We start from the raw sequence: 26,867 nt of genomic DNA on the forward strand, positions 1-26,867 counted from the left end.
ACACATTAACAAGTCCAATACAGCAAATGAAAGATAAACATCTTGTTAATCTACCCACTGTGTCCGATTTCAAAAAGGCTTTACAGCGAAAGCACAATATATGATTATGTTAGGTCAGAGCGAAGTCACCAAAACACACAGCCATTTTTTCAGCAAAGATAGGAGTCACAAAAGCAGAAATATAGATTAAATTAATCACTAACCTGATGATCTTCATCAGATGACACTCATAGGACATCATGTTACTCAATACATACATGCATGTTTTGTTCGGTAATGTGCATATTTATATCCAAAAATCTCAGTTTACATTGGCGCGTTACGTGCAGTAATGTTTTGAATCCAAAACATCCAGTGATTTTGTAGATAGCCACATCATTTCACAGAAATATTCATAATAAACATTGATAAAAGATACAAGTGTTATTCACAGAATTAAAGATAGACTTCTCCTTAATGCAACCGCTGTGTCAGATTTCAAAAACACTTTACGGAAAAAGCATAATCTGAGTACGGCGCTCAGAGCCCAATCCAGCCAAAGAAATATCAGCCATGTTGGAGTCAACAGAAGTTAGAAATAACATTATAAATATTCACTTACCTTTGATGATCTTCATCAGAATCCACTCCCAGGAATCCCAGTTCGACAATAAATGACTGATTTGTTCCATAAAGTCCATCATTTATGTCCAAATAGCCACTTGTTGTTAGTGTGGTCACAGCCCAGTAATCCATCTTCATGAGGTGCTCCTGTTCCTGTGCATTCCGATCAAGGTCATCAAAGGTAAGTGAATATTTATAACGCTATTTCTGACTTTCGTGACACCTCTCCTTCTTTGGAAAATGGCTGGATGTTTTTCTGTGACTAGCGCTGACCTAACAAGGTGTGCTTTCGCCGTAAAGCCATTTTGAAATCTGACACAGCGGTTGCATTAAGGAGAAGTTCATCTATATTTCCATGTATAACACATTTCTGTAATTTAATGTGGCTCTCTGCACTTTCACCGGATGTTTGTTTGAGACAATGCATTTCTGATCATAACACACCAATTTCAAATGAGGTTTTTGGAAATAAAGATTAACTTTATCGAACAAAACACACATTTATTGTGTAACATGAAGTCCTGTGAGTGCCATCTAATGAAGATCATCAAAGGTTAGTGATTAATTTAATCGCTATTTCTGATTTTTGTGAGCCCTCTCCTTGGCTGGAAAATGGATGTATGGTTTTCTGTGACTAGGTGCTGACCTAACATAATCATTTGGTGTGCTTTCGCCGTAAAGCCTATTTGAAATTGGAGACTGTGGCTGGATTTACAAGAAGTTTATCTTTACAATGGTGTAAAATACTTCTATGTTCGAGGAATTTTAATTATGGGATTTCAGTTGTTTTGAATTTGGTACCCTGCAATTTCACTTGCTGTTGGCGAGGTGGGACGCTACCGTCCCACATATCCCAGAGAAGTTAATGCGAGTGTAGCAAAATGCTTATGCTTCTAGTTCCGACAGTTTTGTCACACAACAAAACATGCCAGAGATGTCTCAGGTTGAGGGAACAAGCAATTGGCATGCTGACAGCAGGAATTTCCACCAGAGCTGTTGCCAGAGAATTTAACGTTGATTTCTCTACCATAAGCCGAGGTGGCTTATTGTTGTTTTAGAGAATTTGGAATTAAGTCCAACTAGCCTAATAACCGCAGACCACGTGTAACCACGCCAGCCCAGGACATCCACATCTGAATTTCTACACAAACTGTCAGAAACCGTCTCAGGGAAGCTCATCTGCATGCTCATCGCCCTCAGGATCTTGACCTGACTGCTGTTCAGCATCGTAATCGACTAATCGAGAAGTGCGCTCTTCACGGATTCAACTGTACCGAGCAGATGGCAGACAGCGTGTTTGGCAGAGCAGTTTGCTGATGTCAACATTGTGAACAGAGTGCCCCATGGTGGCGATGGGGTTAAGCTATGGACAACGAACATAAGCCATGCACAACGAACACAATTTTATCTTATCTATGGCAATTTGAATGCACAGAGATACCGTGATGAGATCCTTAGTCCCATTGTCATGCCATTCATCCGCCGCCATCACCTCATGTTTCAGCATGATATTACACGGCCCCATGTCACAAGGATCTGTGACTCCTGGAAACTGAAAATGTTCAAGTTCTTCCATGGTCTGCATACTCACAAGACATGTCACCCATTGAGCATGTTTGGGTATGCTCTGGATCGACATGTACGACAGTGTGTTCTAGTTCCCACCAATATCAAGCAACTTCGCACAGCCATTGAACAGGAGTGGGACAACATTCCACAGGTCACAATCAATCACCTGATCAACTCTATGCGAAGGAGATGTGTTGAGCCTCATGAGGCAAATGGTGGTCATTAAAGATACTGACTGGTTTTCTGATCCACGCCCCTACCTTTTATCTGTGGCCAACCGATGCATATTTGTATTCCCAGTCATGTGAAATCCAGAGATTAGGGCCTAATTTATTTATTTCAATTGCCATATTTCCTTATATGAACTGTAGCTCAGTAAAATCTTTGAAATTGTTAATTTAGATTTTTGTTCAGTATAATAACACTTATTTCACTCCATGCACCGATTGAGAAGCATGCAGCCTTTCTGCGCAACAGGTGATATTCCACCCAACCCTGTTCCTGCAACCAGACAGTGCTTAATTTGTGTAACCAAGTGAAATCTGGTCAGGAACATGTTTTCACAACAATACATATTTTATTACATTCTTGACAGCACCTCTCTCTGACCACTCTAGAAAGGAGAAAGAGGAGATGGAAATGCACAGTGGTGCGATATTCTGTAGCTAAAGGTAATGTGTCAGCCTATTAATTATAAAAAATATTTTAAAAATGCCCTAATTCTATGCTATTCAAAATCAAATATAAATTCACTATAATTGTAGGTTAACTTTGTAAGCCCCCCTGCACAATCAATGAACCAACAGCATCGCCTTGGCCTATATTATATTCTCTCCCAGACTCATGGATAGAACGTTTGGAGCGTAGCATAAGATAACCAGTCCATCCAGTATGCATAATAATACAGTCCACACTCAAAGGCGATTACTAGAATTTGTTTAATTTTGGTGTATCGGCTAGACCAATTATGTTTTTCTGCCGTGCGTAATATGCAATAGGCTATTAGGCAATGTATTGTATAATGACACAATCAATATTTTAATTCAGGCTTTTTGGGGGGGATTGGGCTCATACACTAAGTCTATAAAACATTGATCGTTCCATGACATATACTGACCAGATGAATTCAGGTGAAAGCTATGATCTCTTATGATCTCTCTCTTTTCAGCCTCCAGTATTTATGCTGCAGTAGTTTATGTGTCGGGGGGCTAGGGTCAGTTTGTTATATCTGGAGTACTTCTCCTGTCCTATTCGGTGTCCTGTGTGAATCTAAGTGTGCGTTCTCTAATTCTCTCCTTCTCTCTTTCTCTCTCTCGGAGGACCTGAGCCCTAGGACCATGCCCCAGGACTACCTGACATGATGACTCCTTGCTGTCCCCAGTCCACCTGGCTGTGCTGCTGCTCCAGTTTCAACTGTTCTGCCTTATTATTATTCGACCATGCTGGTCATTTATGAACATTTAAACATCTTGGCCATGTTCTGTTATAATCTCCACCCGGCACAGCCAGAAGAGGACTGGCCATCCCACATATGCTCTCTCTAATTCTCTCTTTCTTTCTCTCTCTCGGAGGACCTCAGCCCTAGGACCATGCCCCAGGAATACCTGACATGATGACTCCTTGCTGTCCCCAGTCCACCTGACTGTGCTGCTGCTCCAGTTTCAACTATTCTGCCTTATTATTATTCGACCATGCTGGTCATCTATGAACATTTGAACATCTTGACCATGTTTTGTTATAATCTCCACCCGGCACAGCCAGAAGAGGACTGGCCACCCCACATAGCCTGGTTCCTCTCTAGGTTTCTTCCTAGGTTTTGGCCTTTCTAGGGAGTTTTTCCTAGCCACCGTGCTTCTACACCTGCATTGCTTGCTGTTTGGGGTTTTAGGCTGGGTTTCTGTACAGCACTTTGAGATATCAGCTGATGTACGAAGGGCTATATAAATAAATTTGATTTGATTTTGATTTGATTCTTATAGATGTCACTTGTTAAATCCAATTCAATCAGTATAGATGAAGGGGAGGAGACAGGTTAAAGAAAGATTTTTAAGCCTTGAGACAATTGAGACATCAATTGTGTATGTGTGCTATTCAGAGGGTGAATGAATGGGCAAGACAAAATATTTAAGTGCCTTTGAACAGAGTATGGTAGTAGGTGCCAGGCTCACTGGTTTGTGTAAAGAACTGCAATGCTTCTGGGCTTTCAAGCTCAACAGTTTCCCGTGTGTATCAAGAATGGTCCACCACCCAAAGGACATCCAGCCAGCTTGACACAACTGTGGGAAACATTGGAGTCAACATGATCCAGCATTCCTGTGGAATGCTTTCGACACCTTGTAGAGTTCATGCCCAAGTTCCTAATGGTTGGTATACTCAGTGTATATAGGCCTATGCTTACACATAAGCTCTAATATGCATATGGGTGTTTTGAATTAATCCTCACCTTAAAAGTGCTGTCCATTTCTTTGTGCTGGGCTTTGAAACAACATCCACAACATTTGTTCATCCACAACATCTTCTTAAACCAGCTAAACGGAGTGCAATATTTGAGGCAGGCTGCATTGTAAGATTATTGTTCCCTTGGTGGAGCCATGACACTCAGCTAACAACATAATAACCTAATATGTTTCAATTATTGCTATCCAGGCCATTTAAGTTGAGTGATTAAAAAGGATGATTGTCCAGCAGCACGCAATTAAAATGGCAGGGGTCATCCCTCTGACTTAAACATGTACAATGACAATCAGGAACCTTTAATACAAACAAATTAAATCTTGTCAAGATAATAATGACTATGAGAGCAATGTTGGTTATCAGGGCCATTAGTTAATTCAGTGCAGGCGCCGGTAGTCAGTCCTCTTTTGTGTCCATACTGTAGCAATATAGGGTGTTATCACCACCCAGCACTATAAGTGCATTCCTGATGGGCTTAATATTTCACCCTTTAGCCACTCTAATGTGTCGTCTGGCAGATGAATAGCAGGGTGTAAGCTTTCATGTTTTGGTACAGGGCAAAAGGAAACGAAACAGAGAAAATGACTCTGACACCAGTGCTCTTCAAAGCCAGAATATATCACGGAGAAGGAGTGGGCATGACAAATGTAGAGTGGGCGCATGAGAAAAAATAACAAAAACAAAAGAGATTACTGGTGCTGGGAAAGAAAGCTGCAGTAGAGATGTTGTTGAATGAAAGGAGGTATCCCACTGAACCCTCCAAGGCATTTCTCACAATGTTGTATTCCATTATCACCACAAGTATCCTTCAAGCCTACAGTCTCAATAACAGGCAACCTTGAGCCTAACAATAAGCTAACGTTTAGGCCAAGGCCTTTCCCAGTGTTTGAAATAGCAGGCTTGCCTATCAACACATTCCTCTCTCTCTTTCTTTTTAATTGAAAAACAGCTGTTGAGTAAACAGAATCAGTCTCAGAGAGCACGTAGGCCCGGGGTCCTCTGGGAAGCAAGTAGGTTGAGCTAGGCCCCTTCTCTGTTTGTTTGGATAACTCATCATGTGGGGTTCTAGAGTGGTCTGAGACACTGCATCTCAGTGCAAGAGGCGTCACTGCAGCACCTGGTTCGAATCCAGGCAGCATCACATCTGGCCGTGATTGGGAGTCTCATAGGGCGGTGTACAATTGGCCCAGCGTTGTCCATCATTGTAAATAACAATTTGTTCTAACTGACTTGCCTAGTTAAATAAAGGTAAAATAAAAAGTATTTGTGCTATCCAAAGCCACGGTGGACATGTTTGCTCTCGAAAGCCGCAGACCACACAAGCCCCAGCTGTCACAAGTAAACAAACTCTGATGAGGGTCAAGCAGTGACAACCAGTCTGGTCAAACCAAACCCTCAATCATAGACTTCAGTGGCCACTGCCCATGACTTACTTCTTTTATCTGTTTAGTTTTTTCTGCCTCCACTAAAGGATATTAGGGAAATCAGGTTAATCAAATAAGCCTGAGAAGGATTATGTAAACAATCAGGCTGGAGCGAATTACTAAGAAAACTAATCAAAATGATATGTTTAGTCTGGCAGGAGTTGGCATGGTGAGTCTAGGTCGCAGCTGGTACTCACAGCAGATGCAACAATCAAACGAAAACAACAAAACAACATGAAGGGGAAGCAACCTCATCTAAAATGGTAGCCGTGACACACAGACATGTATCTCCTCATGCTGGGGAAGGCAGGCTTCGAAGAGCCTTGAGGACTTTTGTTATTGCGAATGTTAGTGCCGTCATGACAGCTCCCTACTGGAGGAATATGTCCTTGTGATGTGACAAAATGGTTTGTCTGATATCATTCTCACTTGGATGTTAGAGTTTTTGAACGTTGAAGGAAGGACAGGGTCTCAAAGTTGAAGACGATGATGTGCACTGTGTCTCAAGGCTTGCATGGTGTAAGTAACACATACTGTAAGAGGTGGTGGTAAGAGTCGTGGATGTGTGGTAATTGCTGTGAGAGACAGAGGCTGTAAAACAAAATACTATCACAATTCTCTTTGAAACCTTCCATCAGGCCTTCATATGTGAGATTTTTAAAACCAATGAATGTTATTCACTCAGACATACACTGCAGTGGCCTTCCTGACCTTCAGAGGGATGGAATTTGCATGAATAAAGCATACAAGTGGGAAAAAGGGATATTAAAAACAGAGCCCTCTATTTGGATAAAGGAAGAAGGCTGTGAAGAAAGCAGAGCACTATGATTTCATGAGCAAACTGGATTTTCAAAGGTGCTGGGCTGGAGAGTCTTCAAGGCTGGAGCGTAGCATTAAAACTCTCTCCAATGCTCTGCTGAATTTGAATACTAACACAAGCATGCTTATACAGTTGAAGTCAGAAGTTTACATACACCTTAGTCAAGTACATTTAAACTCAGTTTTTCACAATTCCTGACATTTAATCGAGTAAAGATTCCCTGTTTTAGGTTAGTTAGGATCACCACTTTATTTTAAGAATGTGAAATGTCAGAATAATAGTATTGAGAATTATTTATATCAGCTTTTATTTATTTATTCACATTCCCAGTTGGTACGTTTACATACACTCATTTAGTATTTGGTAGCATTGCCTTTAAATTGTTTAACTTGGGGCAAACATTTTGGGTAGCCTTCCACAAGCTTCCCACACTAAGTTGGGTGAATTTTGGCCCATTCCTCCTGACAGAGCTGGTGTAACTGATTGAGGTCAGGGCTTTGTGATGGCCACTCCAATACCTTGACTTCGTTGTCCTTAAGTCATTTTGCCACAACTTTGGAAGCATGCTTGCTGTCATTGTCTATTTGGAAGACCCATTTGCAACCAAGCTTTAACTTCCTGACTGATGTCTTGAGATGTTGCTTCAATATAGTCACATAATTTTCCTACCTTATGATGCCATCTATTTTGTGAAGTGCACCAGTCCCTCCTGCAGCAAAGCACCCCCACAACATGATGCTGCCACCCCCGTGCTTCAAGGTTGGGACAGTGTTCTTCGGCTTGCAAGCCTCCCCTTTTTCCTCCAAACATAATGATGGTCATTATTGCCAAACAGTTCAGAGGACATTTCTACAAAAAGTATGTCCCCATGTGCAGTTGCAAACCATAGTCCGGCTTTTTTATTGTGGTTTTGGAGCAGTTGCTTCTTCCTTGCTGAGCGGCCTTTCAGGTTATGTCGATATAGGACTTTTTACTGTGGATGAAGATAATTTTGTACCTGTTTCCTCCAGCATCTTCACAATGTCCTTTGCTGTTGTTCTGAGATTGATTTGCACTTTTCGCACCAAAGTACATTCATCTCTAGGAGACAGAACACTCTTCTTTCTGAGCAGTATGATGGCTACATGTCCCATGGTGTTTATACTTACATACTATTGTTTGTACAGATGAACATGGTACCTTCAGGCATTTGTAAATAGCTCCCAAGGATGAACCAGACTTGTGGAGGTCAATAAAAAAAATGCTGAGGTCTTGGCTGATTTATTTAGATTTTCCAATGATGTCAAGCAAAGAAGCACTGAGTTTGAAGGTAGGCCTTGAAATACATCCACAGGTACACCTCCAATTGACTCAAATGATGTAAATTAGCCGATCAGAAGCTTCTAAAGCCATAACATAATTTTCTGGAATTTTCCAAGCTGTTTAAAGGCACAGTCAACTTAGTGTATGTAAACTTCTGACCCATTGAAATTGTGATATAGTGAATTATAAGTGAAATAATCTGTCTGTAAACAATTGTTGGAAAAATTACTTGTATCATGCACAAAGTAGATGTCCTAAACGACTTGGCAATACTATAGTCTGAAATTTGTGGAGTGGTTGAAAAACAAGTTTTAATTGCTCCAACCGAAGTGTATGCAAACTTTCGACTTCAACTGTAATTCAAAGACACTCACCCATCGTTTCAAGTTTCCCTCTTTAATGGTGTGACCACAAACACACTTCAAGTAGAACTCAAAAGTGCTGGTATTCCCAAAGAGACCTGCATTCAAATAATATTTGGTTTCTTTGAAATAATTCAGCTGCGCTTGATCGAGCTTGCCTGGCTCAATAGAACTAATGTAATAGTTGAAAATGAACGCAAAAGTGCACTTTTGGCACTCCAGACAGGCTCAATCAAACTCTCAAAAGTGTTTGAAAGAAAATAAATACTACAGATGTGCCCTCCAAATCCCCACTGACCTCCAGTAGGAACCTCTCAGCTTCCGATGCCCGGCCCGATGCCACACACTGGAAGGTGGCATTCTGCCCAGCGTTGACCTCCTCATCCCCCAGCCGGGAGAAGTGGGGCGCCTTATCTGTAGGAACAGAATGAGAGAGTAGAAATCAAAGGACTGCTGTGCCATGACAGACAGCCAATCACAATGCCAGCCACCCAGACCAACAAAATAAATGCTTTTATTTAAAATACGTTTTACAAAGTTATGTGTGGCAAAACGCTCATGTTCTTCATTTCGAGGGATTTGCAGCTATACTAAGGCTCCCGAGTGGCGCAGCGGTCTGAGGCACTGCATTTCAGTGCTAGAGGCGTCAATACAGACCCTGGTTCTATCCCGGGCTGTATCACAACCAGCTGTGATCAGGAGTCCCATAGGGCAGCTCACAATTGGCCCAGCATCGTCCTGGTTAGGGGAGAGTTTGGCCGGGGTAGGCTGTCATTGTAAAATAAGAATTTGTCTTAACTGACTTGCCTAGTTAAATAAAAATAAAATACTACATTTCGTGATTTCTAAAGAGCTGCAGTAAATGTTCATGAATCAGACGTTGTTCAGCTTCCTTACCAGTGTGAGATGTGTGTGACTGTGAAAGAACAGCTTTTCACATTATACAACAACGTAATTCAAACTTTTATAGTTATTTAGATAAGAATCAGAGACTAATTTTCTCCCATGAAGGATATCACCGCTGTTTGGAGAAGGACTCATTGACATATTACTTGTTCTCTCCCTTTATTGTCCTACAATAAACCCATAAAGAGAAGTCATCCAATACACAACCTAGAAATTAATTGCTGGTGGCTAATATTCTCAACAACCTTTCACCGTGGCGATACGTCATAACACGGGCATCAATGGAAGTTAGGTGAACATCCTTTAGCCAGATCACCAGACCCCAGAGAAATCAGGCTCAAGAACATTGTTGCTGATGTCATGACTGTCCTGATCAGTTCAGGTTACAGGAGACCACAGCCCTACAGATTATCTCTCAACCCCAAAAGAGGAGGAGAGATCTAGGGGTCTGAAGATGTGGGGGTTTTATGACCCCTCACACCCCTGGTAAATCTCAGGCCACAGACAAAGTCCTTTGTCCTGTTACTATGGAGAACCAGCCTCAGAACATTAAACATTAAATAAAGGGACTTTAGAACAATGGTTTTAGTCAGCCACAATGGTGGTCATGACGATAGATGGAATGTGAAAATGTATGTAATTTTTGTTTTGTTATTAAAGGTTTAATAGATGACGTTATTACGAAAACATTGTAACGTGAAGAGTTTTCCTAGTATATGTTTGATGTTTATACATTGTACGTTGTGTGGAAAATGTCCAAATCAAAGGGAATGTTTTGGTAAAGATGAAATGTTAAGTTAGTTGTCTAGAATTGGATTTGAGAAAAACCTAGACCTTGCTCTTAACTTGCTACGCCCAGAGAATTGCCCTAAAGGCGGTTACGCCCACTTCTGACCCAAGAGTATAAAACCTGTGAGTAAAGAATTTACAGAGAAGACTACGTGACCCAAGCTGCAGCCAAGGTCTAAAAAGTCAACAAACCCAAAATGCAACGCAAGTTTGAAGACAAATAAATATTTTTCTACCCAAGCTACGGATGAATAGCTGTGTCTAAGCGGGGGAATTCAAGTCGAACCACCTAGCCTCCATCTCTCATCGAATCGTGGTATCTACACTGTTTCATTCCAACGCTGTGTGCTCTGAGCTACAGAGCTGTTTGTCCTCAGAAGACACCTTCCAGAGCAAGGGTGAGGGAACAGACTCCTAAGCCAAAAGGACACTGACATCGGGAGGACGATCAGAGAGGTGCGCCGGAGAAGTGCGTCATCGAGCAGCTGAACAGTCCCCTGAACGATCCAAGCAGAGAATCCTTGGAGACCTTCCCCACGTAATCACATCATTATATTCTGACCCATAAGAGCGGCAGTTTGGGGCAAGGCTAGGGTTAGAATAGCATAGCTGACAAATTCACCCAAATGTATATTTCTCTCGTGTACTTTCTTTTTTCTCTTTCTCTTTGAGAGAGCGAGTTACCCCATTTTGGGTAACATGCGCCATAGTGTGTTGGCCCGTTATACAAAGTTTTAATCAATAGCCTATAATGTGTTTTGTCTATGTGTATCTTATCATCATTTTAGCTTTTTAGTAAATTAATATTCAACTAAGATTGGAGTGGTACGAACTCATTGGTGAGACCCGGGTCCGTGCAGATTCACGGACTATACGACGTTCAGAACGAGATTGGTAGAGGTAACTAGTTAATTAGCGGCTGTTGTAAAATCGATATTCTGATATTCTTTGAGTTTTTTGGGGAAATAGAAACTCAATAAAAACTACTGTTCCCATGGTGCCCCAGGTTAATGAGTTAATAATTGCTTGATTCAGTTAATCACGCAATTAGAAACTTTTAATCATTGGATGAACAACAGTCGTCACATGAACTAATACAACGTCACGACACTGATGAAGAACAAACAGCACTCTTCTAATAAGGACGAGCTCCGGGGTGAGTCAGAGTGTGGGTGATGCAGCAGAAATCCCACCCAGCTACACTGTGATTAACACTGGAGCTCTCCTGCTCCTCCACAGCTCTGTGAGACGGACTTCCCGCAGAGCCTAACCACTGTGTTAGAGCCTCCAGCACAGGCCACAAAATGGAGGACAACCCAACCTGTCAATCAAAGTGATTGACAAACAGGAGACGTTACTATAGAGGTGGAGTAGTAGTGAAATCAAAATGAGAGAGGCGAATGTTTCAAGTCCTGCTCTTCCATGTTCAGTGTTTCATTACACTGTTGCTTTCTGGCAGAGAGAGAGAATTTGTTGATCTACGTTGTGTGAATAGGCAGGGGGAGAGGCGAAGATGCCTCTTGCATTTGTAGTCCACAGGTGGTCATGTTTCCCATAGACGACTCCCATGTCTAAGGTTAATTCATAATTCATCGTAGGTATGAGACAGCATAAACAAACACAAAAACTAATATCATAAAAAAACAGGTCCTTCTGTTGACTAAAGAACTTGGTAGTATAAATGTGTCAGATCACATCCCGGGGACTCTTTACCATGATAAATATTTCATTTGACTGCAACACTGGTTTCAGAGTCAAAGACTAGGACTATGGAGACTACAACAGAAATGTCAAGCATGCTTAGCAGTCTCAACCAGAATTTGCAAGAAGGAAGGAGCTTGATGGCTTATCTTAGTTTTTTTCCCTTCATATTCCTTCCTTAGACTTTTTTCACTTCACTTTTGTCTCCTTTCCCTGTGACAAATGGTGCAGGCTGGCCGTGTGCCACCGTAGACAGTACTGTGCCCAGGTCCTGATGACAGTCTTAATTATTTAATGGTAGAACTGAGGGGGTGTAGAAAATACCATCTGCTCTCCATGGGAGACGCAGGGAACCACTGGGTGGCTTGGCAGGGACATAGTCAGCATCTCTGATTTAAATCCCTTCCTGTCTCCATGGCATGTGGTGTCTATAAAACCATACAGTAGAAACTCTACTGTACAAAAATTTAAATGTAACATGTAAAGTGTTGGCAACATTTTTAATTAACTAAAATAAAAAATCCCATATGCACAAAAAGCTTTTTCTTAAATTTGTTTACATCCCTGTTAGTGAGCATTTCTCCCTTGCCAAGAGAATCCATCCACCTGACAGGTGTGACATATCAAGAAGCTGATTAAACAGCATGATCATTACACAGGTGTACCTTGTGCTGGGGACAATAAAAGGCCACTCTAAAATGTGCAGTTTTGTCACACAACACAATGCCACAGATGTCTCAAGTTTGAGGGAGTGTGCAATTGGCATGCCATGCTGACTGCAGGAATGTCCAACAGAGCTGTTGCTAGAGAATTGAATGTTTCTATTCCATAAGCAGTCTCCAACGTAGAGAGTTTGGCAGTGTATCCAACCGGGGGGTTGCTGAGGAGTATTTCTGTCTGTAATAATGCCCTTTTGTGGGGAAAAACTCATTTTGATTGGCTGGGCCTGTCTCCCCAGTGGGTGGACCTGGCTCCTAAGAGGGTGGGCCTATAACCTCCCAGGCCCACCCATGCCTTCGCCCCTGCCCAGATATGTGAAATGAATAGATTAGGGCCAAATTAATTTATTTCAGTTGACTGACTTCCTTCTTTGAACTATAACTGATCCTCCAATTACACCGTTCCGAAACCCTCATGACAAGGGAAAAAAAGAGTATATCCAGAGTATATCCAGAGTATATCCTCACCTCACGCTCAAGTCACTTATAATAGAGTCACGTAAATCTAACTACACTAAAGGTGTTAACTGAATTCCAAATTAGTGAGCTGGCAGATCACTTTTGACCAGCAGTACAGTATGTAGGGGGGCAAACATGTCACAGGGAGAGAGAAGCTTTGTCCAGGGTTTAAGCTCAGGCGTGTTAGCCACTGTCGTTACTGCTTTTCCCAGGAATGTTCTACTCCTCTAGGCCTTACAGCACACTAAGCCTGTGGTATCCAAGATACACTGTGCACACAGTGAAAAACCACTGAGTGAACAAACCACCACGGGTCTTCTCCTAGAGAAGTGGTTCCCAAACTTTTTATAGTCCCGTACCCCTTCAAACATTCAACCTCCAACTGCGTACCCCCTCTAGCACCAGGGTCAGCGCACTCTCAAATGTTGTTTTTTGCCATCATTGTAAGCCTGCCACACACACACACTATACGGTACATTTCTTAAACATAAGAATGAGTGTGAGTTTTTGTCACAACCCGGCTCGTAGGAAGTGACAAAGAGTTCTTATAGGACCAGGGCACAAATAATAATATAATAATAATTAATCATTTTTCTCTTTTTTAACCATCTTACATATAAAACCTTATTTGTTCATCGAAATTGTGAATAACTCACCACAGGTTAACGAGAAGGCTGTGCTTGAAAGGATACACATAACGCTGCAATGTTGGGTTGTATTGGATAGTTTCAGTCTTAAATCATTTTCCACACACAGACTGTGCCTGTATTTAGTTTTCATGCTAGTGAGGGCTGAGAATACACTCTCACATGCTGTAAGTACATGGTTGCAAAGGGCGTTAGTGTCTTAACAGCGAGATTTGCCAAGGCAGGATACTCTGAGCACAGCCCAATCCAGAAATTTAATTACATTTTCACAGAACCGCTTGTTGCAATTTCAATGAGGCTCTCTTGTTCAGATATCGGTAAGTGGACTAGAGGCAGGGCATGAAAGGGATAACGAATCCAGTTGTTTGTGTTATCCGCTTCGGGAAAGTACCTGCATAATTGCGCACCCAACTCACTCAGGTGCTTCGCTATATCACATTTGACGTTGTCTGTAAGCTTGAGTTCATTTGCACACAAAAAATCATACTATGGAAAGATGATGGTGTTGTCCTTGAGTAACAGGGTTATATTGGTGACTCCCCTTGTCACTTCATTGTTAAGCCAAAGGGTTTTTGTTTTTACTTTTGTCTTGCCTTCACCAACTCAACATGGCATCTTATTGGCTGTATTGCATGGCTTGCTTACGAGGGAGGATGTTTCAGTTAGAATCGTCCCAGTGAACAAGCACCAAACCAGCGTGCATGAGTGCAGAGTTGGATGGTGAGCCTTGCATTAAATGACATGTGCTGTTTCTGTCAGAATAAATCTCCATGACTAGTGTCACAAGTTGGAGTTTGTGTCGATGATTTGATTGTAAACAACACAAGAAGAGTACTGTTATAGTAGTGCCATGACCGTTCTCCTGGATCAGATCATCATCGTTCGCTGGATTTCCATCTCAGAACATCACTGTGTTTGTTGTTCGAGAAGGGTCCCTGCTCATCTGTGTGAACGTGCCTTAGGCATGCTGCAAGGAGGCATGAGGACTGCAGATGTGGCCAGGGCAATAAATTGCAATGTCCGTACTGTGAGACGCCTAAGACAGCGTTACAGGAAGACAGGATGGACAACTGATCGTCCTCACAGTGGCAGACCACGTGTAACAACACCTGTACAGGATATGTACATCCGAACACCACACCTGCGGGACAGGTACAGGATGGCAACAACAATTGCCCGAGTTACAGCAGGAACGCACAATCCCTCCATCAGTGCTCAGACTGTCCGCAATAGGCTGAGATAGGCTGGACTAAGGGCTTGTAGGCCTGTTGTAAGGCAGGTCCTCACTAGACATCACCAGCAAAAACGTTGCCTATGGGCACAAACCTACCATCACTGGACCAGACAGGACTGGCAAAAAGTGCTCTTCGCTGACGGGTTGTGGTTTGGTCTCACCAGGGGGGATGGTCGGATATGCGTTTACTGTCGAAGGAATGAGCGTTACACCGAGGCCTTTACTTTGGAGCGGGATCGATTTGGAGGTGGAGGGTCCGTCTTGTTCTGAGGTGTGTCACAGCATCATCGAACAGAGCTTGTTGTCATTGCAGGCAATCTCAACGCTGTGCATTACAGGGAAGACATCCTCCACCCTTCCTGCAGGCTCATCCTGACATGACCCTCCGGTATGACAATGCCACCAGCCATACTGCTCGTTCTGTGCGTGATTTCCTGCAAGACTGGAATGTCAGTGTTCTGCCATGGCCAGCGAAGAGCCCGGATCTCAATCCCATTGAGCACGTCTGGGACCTGTTGGAATCGGAGGGTGAGGCCTAGGGCCATTCCCCCCAGAAATGTCTGGGAACTTGCTGGTTCCTTGGTAGAAGAGTCTCACAGCATGAACTGGCAAATCTGGTGCAGTCCATGAAGAGGAGATGCACTGCGGTACTTAATGCAGCTGGTGGCCACACCAGATACTGACTGTTACTTTTGATTTTGGGGAATGTTATGGGGAATGCACGCAGCTCTAACGGTATGGATGTGTCGGGCCTGAACCTGGTATTGAAGTCTGATAGGGAGCCGGTGTACTTTAGGGGGGTTGACTCTGAAAGTGCACAGTGCATGAGTGGGAGGAAATGGTCAGGGTTTACATGCGTAAGAGGGGCGTGTCTGTGATGGACCAAGCAGATGAGGTTATGGGTAGGATTATGGGATGGGCCCGCGATGTTGTTAAAATGGGCATACGCAGCAATCTCTCTGTTGTTTATTTAAAGGCCCAAGTCCCATCTTTGACATAATGAAACAACATTTTAGTGACACTGCTTTTCAAGTATGCCCCTCGCTGACTATTATGCCATATTACCTCTGACTGATGAACAACCATTCGACTACTGACTCAGACTAAACAGGGCTATGGAGGTTGCTGAAGATTATCTAAGGAGACAGAAGAAAAGTGTTGAAGACCCATCTCGTGAGCTCACAGTCATGTTCATCAGACATTGCCCTAATGCTGAAACGTGCACGCCATTACAGCAGTGGACCGCTGCAGATGTCCATGAGAGGTTGGATGAATACAGGAGGGAGCGGAGGTACTCTCACTTTTCTAAGGTGACCTCAGCCATCGAAACAATGAAGCAGGAAGTTGGTGCTGTCATGCCACTCAACATGCCTGCTGTGAGGCCCTACATGGAATCACCTAATGTGTTGCCTTCCTCAGCCCAGGCTATTCAGGGCTTAGCTAAGCCATTGGAACGTATCCTTGCAATGCTGGAGCATGTGCTGGAGCAGGGGCCACAACAGTCTAACTGTCAGTTCCAAAAAGGGAATAGGAGCTAATTGAGGTCTAATGGGCCATGTGAAGTATGTGGGCATGCAGGACACAATACTTACTTTCACTGCAGGGCCAATCACCTCTGCCATGCAGCTGGCCACGCACACTCTCAGTGCCCCAAGGCCGCAGCTCTGAGCACAGCTGGTGGAGTCCCTACAGTAATCACTGCTCAGCTGCCGGAAAACTAGTAGGCCTGCATGTAGAAAGGGAGAGTGTTGGGCCTTTTGTAGAGTCCCCATCGGTGAGAGCTGTTGATTTGGAGTCTGTATATAAAAGTGTGTGTGATGAAATGGAGACTGAGAAAAGTATCATAATGCAGAACACACAGAGACTTTCCTCGTATGATGATTTATTCTATGCCAAGGTGTTAATAGGAGAAGTGGAAGTGAGAACTCTGCTTGACAGTTGGTCCATGGCTTGTACCTTGAGCTCTAGGGTCTTACCTGAACTGTTGCATGCAGGAGTGTTGAAAAGTCCATCATTGATTCCTACAGAGGTAGTCTTGGTTGGTTGTGGTGAGTTGAAGACGAGGCCTTTGGGAGTATCTGAGCTGCAGCAGCTTTTCAGCCGCAAGTGCAGAGAACAGCTAACATACTCACTGACTGCCAAGATTACTTTACTCTGACTGATGACGGTTCCATCTGACTTCACAATACTGACGGACCTGACAGTTCAAGCAGTCCTGGGGTCTTACGTGACTTAGGTGTGACTGATACTGACGTTGACTCCTGTCACGTGACTCCTGCTGGTAAGAAGAAACTCATCCAGCTCATAGCTGAGTACCAGTCCATTTTTTCCAGGCACAAGTTGGATTGTGGAAAAGCTACCAGATATCTTCATCGCATTCAACTGAGTGCTGAGAAACCCTTTCGGATGCCCTACCGATGCCTTTCGCCAAATCATTATGAGAAGCTCAAACAAGCATTGAATGAGATGGAAGAACGTGATATCATAAAGAAGTCTAGTAGTGAGTTTGCCTCACACCTTGTCCTTGTCTGGAAGCAGTCTGGAGACCTGAGACTGTACTGATTTTCGTTTACTCAATGCTCGCACAATGAAAGACGCCCACCCACTCCCTCAACAGGCTGACGCGCTGGCTGCTTTAGGTGGAAATGCCTTTTTCTTGACAATGGACCTTACCTCTGGCTACTACAATGTGGAAGTGCATGAGTATGACCAGAGATTCACAGCTTTTACATCGCCATTTGGATTGTATGAATACAACCGTATGCCACCTGTTATGTAATAGTCTTGCAACCTTTATGAGGACAATGCTAAACATCTTTGGGGGTCAGAATTTTCTTAGCCTGCTGTGTTAGCTTGACGATGTCTTGGTCTATGCGCCCACTGAAGATGTGGCTATACAGCGCCTGGAAATGGTTTTTGAGCATCTCAAGGCTCACAAAAAAAGTGTCACTTTATGCAGAGGACTGTGAAGTTTCTGGGGTATATCATTAGTGCGGATGGTGTAGCTACAAACCCTGAGAAGGTGAGGGCCATTACAGGAGTAACAGAAGCTTGATCTGATGGAATATGTCCCTGACATTCCATCTCATAAGAAATGAATGTCTTGGGCGTGTTGGTGTATTACCAGCAGTTCATTGAAGGTTGCTCGACCATCGCAAAGCCTCTCTTTGGCTTGACAACTGGACAAAAGGCTTCTTTTTGGAAAAAGAAGCGCAGTTGATGGCTGCCGACTGGACAGCTGAATGCAGACAGGCCTTATTCCAGCTAAAGCAAGCCTTACTGGACCAGGTTTTGTTGGCCCACCCCAACTTTGACAAACCCTTTATTATCTTGGTGGACATGTCCAGCAACGGCTTAGGTGCTGTCCCTGGTACAAGAACGGGGAGCTAGACCGAGACCTATAGCCCTTGCGAGCAAGCCCCTCAGTTATAAGCAGTCGAGGTATCCTGCGCACAGGCTCAAGTTCTTGCATTGAAATGGGCTTTATATGACAAGTTCCACCACTGGTTACGGGGGCAGCAGTTCACGGTATGGACGGATAATAATCCCTTGACATACATCTTGACCAAAGCAAAGTTCGATGCTTATGAACATGGATGGGTCGCCAAGCTGGCACCGTACGAGTACAAGTACACCCCTGGACTAAAACATGTTGTTGCAGATGCTTTGAGCAGAGAGCCCAGTGCACTCCATCGCCTGACAAGGGTCCCGTACGAGACCTTACTAGCTGAAGCTAATGCTGTGCGAAAAGACAGAGTGCAAGACGTGTTTCGCTGGTCCAACCACCCCTTTAACAAAGCCTCTGACTCCAAAGAGTTGGTCATTAGCTGCCAGTCTACTGTTGACCCCCCATCTGGTGATTTATGAAGACATGAAGTTGCAGCTGTTGTTCATTCACACAGGTGCTGGGTGGGTGAGGTAGCCTCACATGCACTGCTGTTGCCAATGCTTCTGCAGTGGCAGAACATCGACCAATGTTCTGCCACACAACCTACTGATGAGTAAGCAGCCTGATGCCAATGTGATGAGCAGAGTGATCATCTTTGTGGAGAGGGGGAGGAGACCATCCGGAGAGAGAGAGCCCATGAGTGTTGAGGTTTTGTGTCTTCTCAGAAGTTGGGACAAGTTGACCATGAAGATGTGTGTACTGTATCGTGTTTCGAAGAATGTGGTTACAAAGAGGAAAACGTATCTGTATATGGTTCCAGCCTCCATGAAAGCAATGGTGTTTTTTATTTTTTATTTTACCTTTATTTAACCAGGCAAGTCAGTTAAGAACAAATTCTTATTTTCAATGACGGCCTAGGAACAGTGGGTTAACTGCCTGTTCAGGGGCAGAACGACAGATTAATACCTTGTCAGCTCGGGGTTTTGAACTTGCAACCTTCCGGTTCCTTCCGGTTCCTAGTCCAACTCTCTAACCTCTCTAACCACTAGGTGTTGAAGGTTGTCCATGATGAAGCTGGCCACCAGGGCCAACCGAGAACAGTCTACCTGACAAAACAGAGGTTCGTCTGGCAAGGCCTGGAGAGGGAGGTAAAGGAAGATGTGAAGTGCTGCAGGAGATGCGTTGTGAACAAAACTCCTGATTCGGAAGCAAGAGCTTCTCTTGAGAGCATAATAACAACGGAGCCTCTTGAACTAGTGTGCATAGACTTTTGTTCTGCAGAAGATTCTTCAAACAAGTCCCTGGATGTGCTCGTTGTTACTGAGCACTTTACCAAATGCCTTCTTGTGTCCAAACTAGTCTGCTAAGTCTGTAGCTCATCAGTTGTGGAATAACTATTTCTGTGTCTACAGGATGCCTCGCCGTATACACTCAGATCAGGGAGCCACCTTTGAGAGCGCTCTAATAGCTGAACTGTTGAGTGTTTCAGGTATTTAGAAGCCTCACATCACGCTGTACCATCCGATGAGGAAAGGTCCTGTGATAGGACATTGGAAAACATGTTCTGGGCACAGAAGTTGTCGACTATGACCAGTTTGTTCAGTCCTTGAGGAGAGATCTGAAAGAAGCCACAAATAGAGCACAGGCATCTGCAGTGAAGCAGTTGAAGAGGGATGTTAACCTGTATTACAGAAAAGTCTGAGGAGCACCAGTGGAGATTGGTGATAGAGTGTTGTTGGCTAACAAGGGGGAGCGTGGAAAGCGGAAGCTCGCTGACCTTTGGGAGGATACTATCTACCTTGTCATTGGATTGAATGCTGACAGTCACACTTTAAAGATTCAGAACAGCTCCACTGGACAGGAGACGGTACATCACAACCTGATAATGCCAGTCAACGTTCTTCCTCATACTGACGTTGATTATGGAACAGACATGTCTGGATTAACAGAGTCTGAGGACATGAATGATGGCCGTGTGGTCTCACCTGCCATGGACACTGCAGTGGATGATGATGCTGAGTACAGAACAAAAGTGTGGGTGTCGGAGTTGTCGGAGTTCTGAAGGAATAGGTGACACAAGCCTGAAGGGTGATGTTCGATCCTTGGATGCTCAGCATATTCCACCTTTGGATTTTGTGGAAGATGTACTGCAGCTGGAAGGTCTGCCTTGATCAGAGAGTCTTCAAGAATCTGACCAAGACCGTAACAGTGTAGTGAGTGAGCTAATTGACCAGTCTGCTTACAATATCCGTACTGACCTACCAAACTCGGACCATTCCTTACCTGATCAGTTACGCACTGACTGTGTTGACAGACCCACTATTGCAACAGTACACAATGCTGTCACTCCTTATGCAGTTGAAGGTACTCTGGGTCGTATTAGTTCAAGGGCAAGAAGACTATTTAAACCAGTGTCAAGACTGATTTAGATTAGGAATCAGCAGACAATTAGCTCTTGAAGGTTCATATGTGAATAGAGGGTCAACGGTATTGACATATTTTATTTGTTTTGTTTTTACATCATTGTGACCATGTGTAGAGGTTTCAGGAAGGTAATGTGACGGATATGATAAAGTCTCTTATGATGGTTTACTGTATTACTTGGATGTTTTAAAGTCGCTGATTGTACTTAACACGTAACAGGCATGTTCACCTATGAGGGCTAAGGGGATTGATCAACCACTTTTCACTCTAATTCTCGTGGAGAATAGTCTAATGACTGGAATATTTAGTGACTGTTTCAAAGCAGGGTCTGCATCCTCGATATATACACAACTTTACCTTTTAGTTTTCTCTATTAGGTAGTCTAAAAATATATTTACTTTTTATCTCTGGATTATTCTGTAAATATGTTGTGTGTCTGTGTACCTGGTATGTTTGAGCAGTGCAGTTTTGCATTTGTATTATTTTTGTTTGCAAGTGATATTCAGTAGGGGGGCCGTGCATTGCATGACGTGCAATTTTGTGCTGTTTCTATCCCAAAAAATCTCCATGACTGATGCTACAAGTTAGAGTTTGTGTCGATGATTGATTGTACATAACGCAAGAAGAGTACTGTTACACTTGTTAATGCAGACAGAGAAGAGCTCCAACTTCTTAATGCTACCCATCCCTTAAGCGCGATAATTGTCATCAGCAACCGCTGAATAGCATAGCGCCCCAGTCAAATAATATTACAAAAAATACTCATATTCATGAAATCACAAATGCAATATTGCAAAACACAGTTTAGCCTTTTGTTAATCCACCTGTCATCTCAGATTTAGAAAATATGCTTTACAGCGAAAGCAATTCAAGTGTTTGTAAGTTAATGACAAAACATTAAGTACACTTAGCATCAGGTAGCTTGGTCACGAAAATCAGAAAAGCAATCAAATGAATTGTTTACCTTTGATGATCTTCGGATGTTTTCACTCACGAGACTCCCAGTTACACAACAAATGTTCCTTTTGTTCCATAAAGATTATTATTATATCCAAAATGCCTCCGTTTATTTGGCGCATTATATTCAGAAATCCACAGGAAAGAGCGGTCACGACAACGCAGACAAATTCCAAATAATATCCTAAATGTCCACAGAAACATGTCAAACGTTTTTTAGAAGCAATCCTCAGGTTGTTTTTAAAATATATAATCAATAATATATCAACCGCAAATGTAGGAGAGGGAAAAACAATAGCTGTCCAAATTCTGTTGCGCGAGCAAAACTCATGTGATCACCTGACGTGATGTTATCTTTCTGGCTCATTTTTCAAAATAAAAGCCTGAAACTCTGTCTGAAGGCTGTTGACACCTTGAGGAAGCGATAAGGAAAGGAATATGGTTGATATCCCTTCAAATGGAGCAATGGGAGGCTATGGAACATGGAGTTTTCAAAATAGAAGACACTTCCTGGTTTGATTTTTCTCAGTATTTTGCCTGCAATATCAGTTCTATTACACTCACAAACAATATTTTTGACAGTTTTGGAAACTTTAGAGTGTTTTCTATATCCTAATCTGTCAATTATATGCATATTCTAGCATCTGGTCCTGAGAAATAGGTCATTTACTTTGGGAACGTTATTTTTCCAAACATAAAATAGTGCCCCCTTGCTTCAAGAGGTTAATCATAGCTTAAATTTTGTTCTACACATTGAATATAGTTGCGGAGAGTCCCTGTAATCCTAGATTCAGATCATTTAGATGAGAAAAAACATCACCCAGATAGGCCAGTCGTGTGAGAAACTCGTCATCATGCAAGCGGTGAGATAAGTTAAAAATGATGGTCAGTAAAGAAAACGTTATGCTTGTCTCTCAATTCAAAGAAACGTGGCAATACTTTGCCCCTTGACAACCAGCACACTTCTGTATGTTGTAAAAGCGTTACGTGGTCGCTGCCCATATCATTGCATAGTGCAAAAAAATACACGTGAGTTCAGGGGCCTTGCTTTAAACAAAGTTAACCATTTTCACTGTAGTGTCCAAAACATATTTCAAGCTGTCAGGCATTCCCTTGGCAGCAAGAGCCTCTCGGTGGATGCTGCAGTGTACCAAAGTGGTGTCGGAAGCAACTGCTTGCACGCGCGTTAACACTCCACCATGTCTCCCTATCATGGCTTTTGCGTCAAAGTCTATTTGATGTCACAAAGCTGTCTAGTACTTAAAAAATATCCTCTCCTGTTGTGCTGGTTTCCAGAAGAGGACGTCTTCCTTAATTGACCCCCATAAACGTAACGGACATATACCAGGAGCTGTGCCCGGCCCGCCAAGTCTGTTGACTCATCCAGCTGTAATGCATAGAATTCACTTGTATGCGAAGCAGTAATTGTTTCAGAACATATCCTGCCATGTAACTGAAGTATCGTGAAACAGTGTTGTTTGATGAAGGTTTGTCTGTACAGTTTTTTGGGACTTTTCCCCAAGCATTACCCAAGCCATATCCGCGGCACCAGAAATAATTAAGTCCTCCACAATAATATGGGGCTTGCCTGTCCTAGCCACTAGGTAGCTCACCATATAAGACGCTTCTAGCCCCTTCTTATTAATGGTATCTCTTGCTTTTATACATGTCTTACTACTCGAAAGCCGTTTTAATTCTCCCTCAAACTCCCGTGGCTTATTTTTCAAATTGGCATGTTTTGTTTCTAAATGTCTGTGTAAGAGTGAAGGTTTCATTGAGTTGTGAGATAGTATTTTTGCACATATATCACACTGTGGCTGAGGAAAGGCAAATCAATGTAGTTCTCATCATATTTGCGCCTCTTCGATGGTCCAACATCCCTGTCTGTTGTTCGGTGCTTTCCCGGGTAAGGGGGCAGTAGCTCTTTGGCTGCATCAGATTCACAACTGTCAGTGTCTATGCTAGCTGGGCTAACAACAAATGTAGAATTACTGATGCTAGCATTGCATGTGCTCATGGAAGCAGAACACCTGTGGTCGACAGTAACAGTTCTACCAGTAGAGCTGGTATGTGTCTCTATGGGCCTTACTTTTTTAACCATTTACCATTTTCAAGAAAACGGAATGAGCAGCAGCTACGTTTGGCTACATACGGACTGTTATTGGAATTCCCACGAGACAGTAACAGTTAATGTGATTGGATGTTCATTATTTTACAAGGCTACCTGTATTTGACATTGTGTTGCTAATTCGCTGAACACTAGATGGTTAAATTATATTTTTGGCAGTGAAACGAGGCTACTCAGGCGAGAAGAAAACCTCACCCGAATGTATAGCCCCGTTGGAAAATATAAATGGACTGTTTGAAAATGTGAAGATTATATATATTTTTTAAAATAAAAAATAAATGTCAAATTTCTATTTTATATGTGAATCACATTTTTATTTGGCGTACCCCCGACGGCATTGCGCGTACCCCAGTTTGGGAATACCTGTCCTAGAAGAACAGTTTTTGCAAAAGACACATTTTGCCATTTCATTCTAGAAAAACACTTTATTTAATATTTATTAGAGGTCGACCTATTAATCGGAATGGCCGATTAATTAGGGCCGATTTCAAGTTTTCATAACAATCGGAAATCGGTATTTTTGGGCGCCGATTTGCCAATTTTTTTAAAATACATTTTTTATACCTTTATTTAACTAGGCAAGTCAGTTAAGAACACATTCCTATGTTCAATGACGGCCTAGGAGCGGTGTGTTAACTGCCTTGTTCAGGGGTAGAACGACAGATTTTCACATTGTCAGCTCGGGGGATCCAATCTTGCAACCTTACAGTTAACTAGTCCAACGCCTTAACGACCTGCCTCTCTCTCGTTGCACTCCACAAGGAGACTGCCTATTACGCGAATGCAGTAAGCCAAGGTAAGTTACTAGCTAGCATTAAATGTATCTTATAAAAAACAATCAATCAAAATCACTAGTTAACTACACATGGTTGATGATATTACTAGATATCTAGCATGTCCTGCGTTGCATATAATCTGACTGAGCATACATGCATACAAGTATCTAAGTATCTTACTGAGCGGTGGTAGGTAGAAGCAGGCGCGTAAACATTAATTCAAACAGCACTTTTGGGCATTTTGCCAGCAGCTCTTCGTTGTGCGTCAAGCATTGCGCTGTTTATGACTTCAAGCATATCAACTCCTGAGATGAGGCCGGTGTAACCGAAGTGAAATGGCTAGCTAGTTAGTGCGCGCTAATAGCGTTTCAAACGTCACTCGCTCTGAGCCTTCTAGTAGTTGTTCCCCTTGCTCTGCATGGGTAACGCTGCTTTGATGATGGCTGTTGTCGTTGTGTTGCTGGTTTGAGCCCAGGGAGGAGCGAGGAGAGGGACGGAAGCTATACTGTTACACTGGCAATATTAAAGTGCCTATAAGAACATCCAATAGTCAAAGGTTAATGAAATACAAATGGTATAGAGGGAAATAGTCCTATAATTCCTATAATAACTACAACCTAAAACTTCTTACCTGGGAATATTGAAGACTCATGTTAAAGGAACCACCAGCTTTCATATGTTCTCATGTTCTGAGCAAGGAACTGAAACGTTAGCTTTCTTACATAGCACATATTGCACTTTTACTTTCTTCTCCAACACTTTGTTTTTGCATTATTTAAACCAAATTGAACATGTTTCATTATTTACTTGAGGCTAAATTGATTTTATTGATGTATTATATTAAGTTAAAATAAGTGTTCATTCAGTATTGTTGTAATTGTCATTATTACAAATACATTATTATTATTATTATTTTTAAATCGGCCGATTAATCGGTATCGGCTTTTTTGGTCCTCCAATAAATCGGTATCGGCGTTGAAAAATCATAATCGGTCGACCATCTAATATTTATTTTGACAGGTAGTCATGCTGAGTCATGCTCTTTCACAGATGAGCACTACATTTGACAAAAAATACAAACACTGTAATACACATCAATAATCACTATATATAATACAGTATATAATACAGAGGAGAGAAGAGCTAAAGAGTTGTTTAGAACTTCTGCATACTTAGAGGGTGCATTTACTTTTGTGGGATAAATCAGAAAAAGTTTTCTATTTTTCCATCTCTAACCTTGAGTCAGTTGGGCACATAATGAGTGCTCTTGAGACTAAATCACAGGGGAGTGGCTGGAGCTGAGGAGGCAACTGGTGAGTGTTTTGGGCAAATGTAATTTACATCAAACCTGGACCACATTTGGACCCACATTGCAATCAACCAATGAAAAAGTCAATCTTCCATTAGCGTTATTTTCCTCTTTATCAAATGGAACTAACTCTCTATGCAGTATCTGTCTCTACATTTTCGATCCCCAACCACCTCCCTCCTCTTATACATTGGTGATGGTACTCACAACAGGGATAGGTCAGGAGCATGATGTCATCAATGGCGATGTAGCCTCGCCGCTCCCTGGAAACAGTTGCTTCGATCAGGACCTGGGGAGTAGAATTAAAACAAATAAGTGAGATACCATGGAGGGGTAAATATTGAAACAAATTTGATTGCTGTTATCCTTTATACAATTGAATGAAGCTTTGGCATTTGTTTTGAAGCATTTTAAAAAAATGTAAGAGGCATTTGCATCAATTCAAACTGTCCTCCTGAGGCAGAGGTCTTAATTATTATCACAAAGCTCTAGACCAGGGGTGTCAAAGTCAAATGGACGGAGGGCCAAATAAAAAAATCAGCTACAAGACGAGGGCCGGACTGTTCGAATGTTCATTGAAAAATTTTTAAATGACGCATATAGTCTAGTGAACCTAATTGAACCTACTGAAAACCTAACAAATATATTACAATATGATCAGATAAATAAAGCAATATTTTCTTATGGCTCTGTCAGTAATCTTTAATTTTCAACAGACACAAAAGACAAATTTCCTTTATATAAATATCCCCATAACATGAACATTAAATGAAAGAAACCGGTATTCAAGGCACCATCAGTAGACTATATTTTCTATTTTAGCAAAAGTGGGCTAAATTTACTTCAAAGAAAAAACAATAATAGCAATTTTCTATCATCCACTCAACTGAAATATT

General features: G+C 42.4%; 1 protein-coding gene across 2 annotated transcripts in view; it reads right to left on the reverse strand.

Moving 5' to 3' along the window:
* The window catches only part of LOC139367656 (receptor-type tyrosine-protein phosphatase U-like), a 343,935-nt gene that overhangs the window by 155,140 nt on the left and 161,928 nt on the right, over positions 1–26,867 (reverse strand). For both annotated transcript variants that reach the window (XM_071105929.1, XM_071105938.1), the window contains exons 4-5: positions 26,179–26,260; positions 8,833–8,948 (exon numbers count right to left, since the gene is read on the reverse strand). In XM_071105929.1, coding sequence (XP_070962030.1) covers positions 8,833–8,948; positions 26,179–26,260 — 198 coding nt within the window. The remainder of the gene's footprint in view (positions 1–8,832; positions 8,949–26,178; positions 26,261–26,867) is intronic.

This window comes from Oncorhynchus clarkii, chromosome 2 (genome assembly GCF_045791955.1).
Source record: "Oncorhynchus clarkii lewisi isolate Uvic-CL-2024 chromosome 2, UVic_Ocla_1.0, whole genome shotgun sequence".
Classification (NCBI taxonomy): domain Eukaryota; kingdom Metazoa; phylum Chordata; class Actinopteri; order Salmoniformes; family Salmonidae; genus Oncorhynchus; species Oncorhynchus clarkii.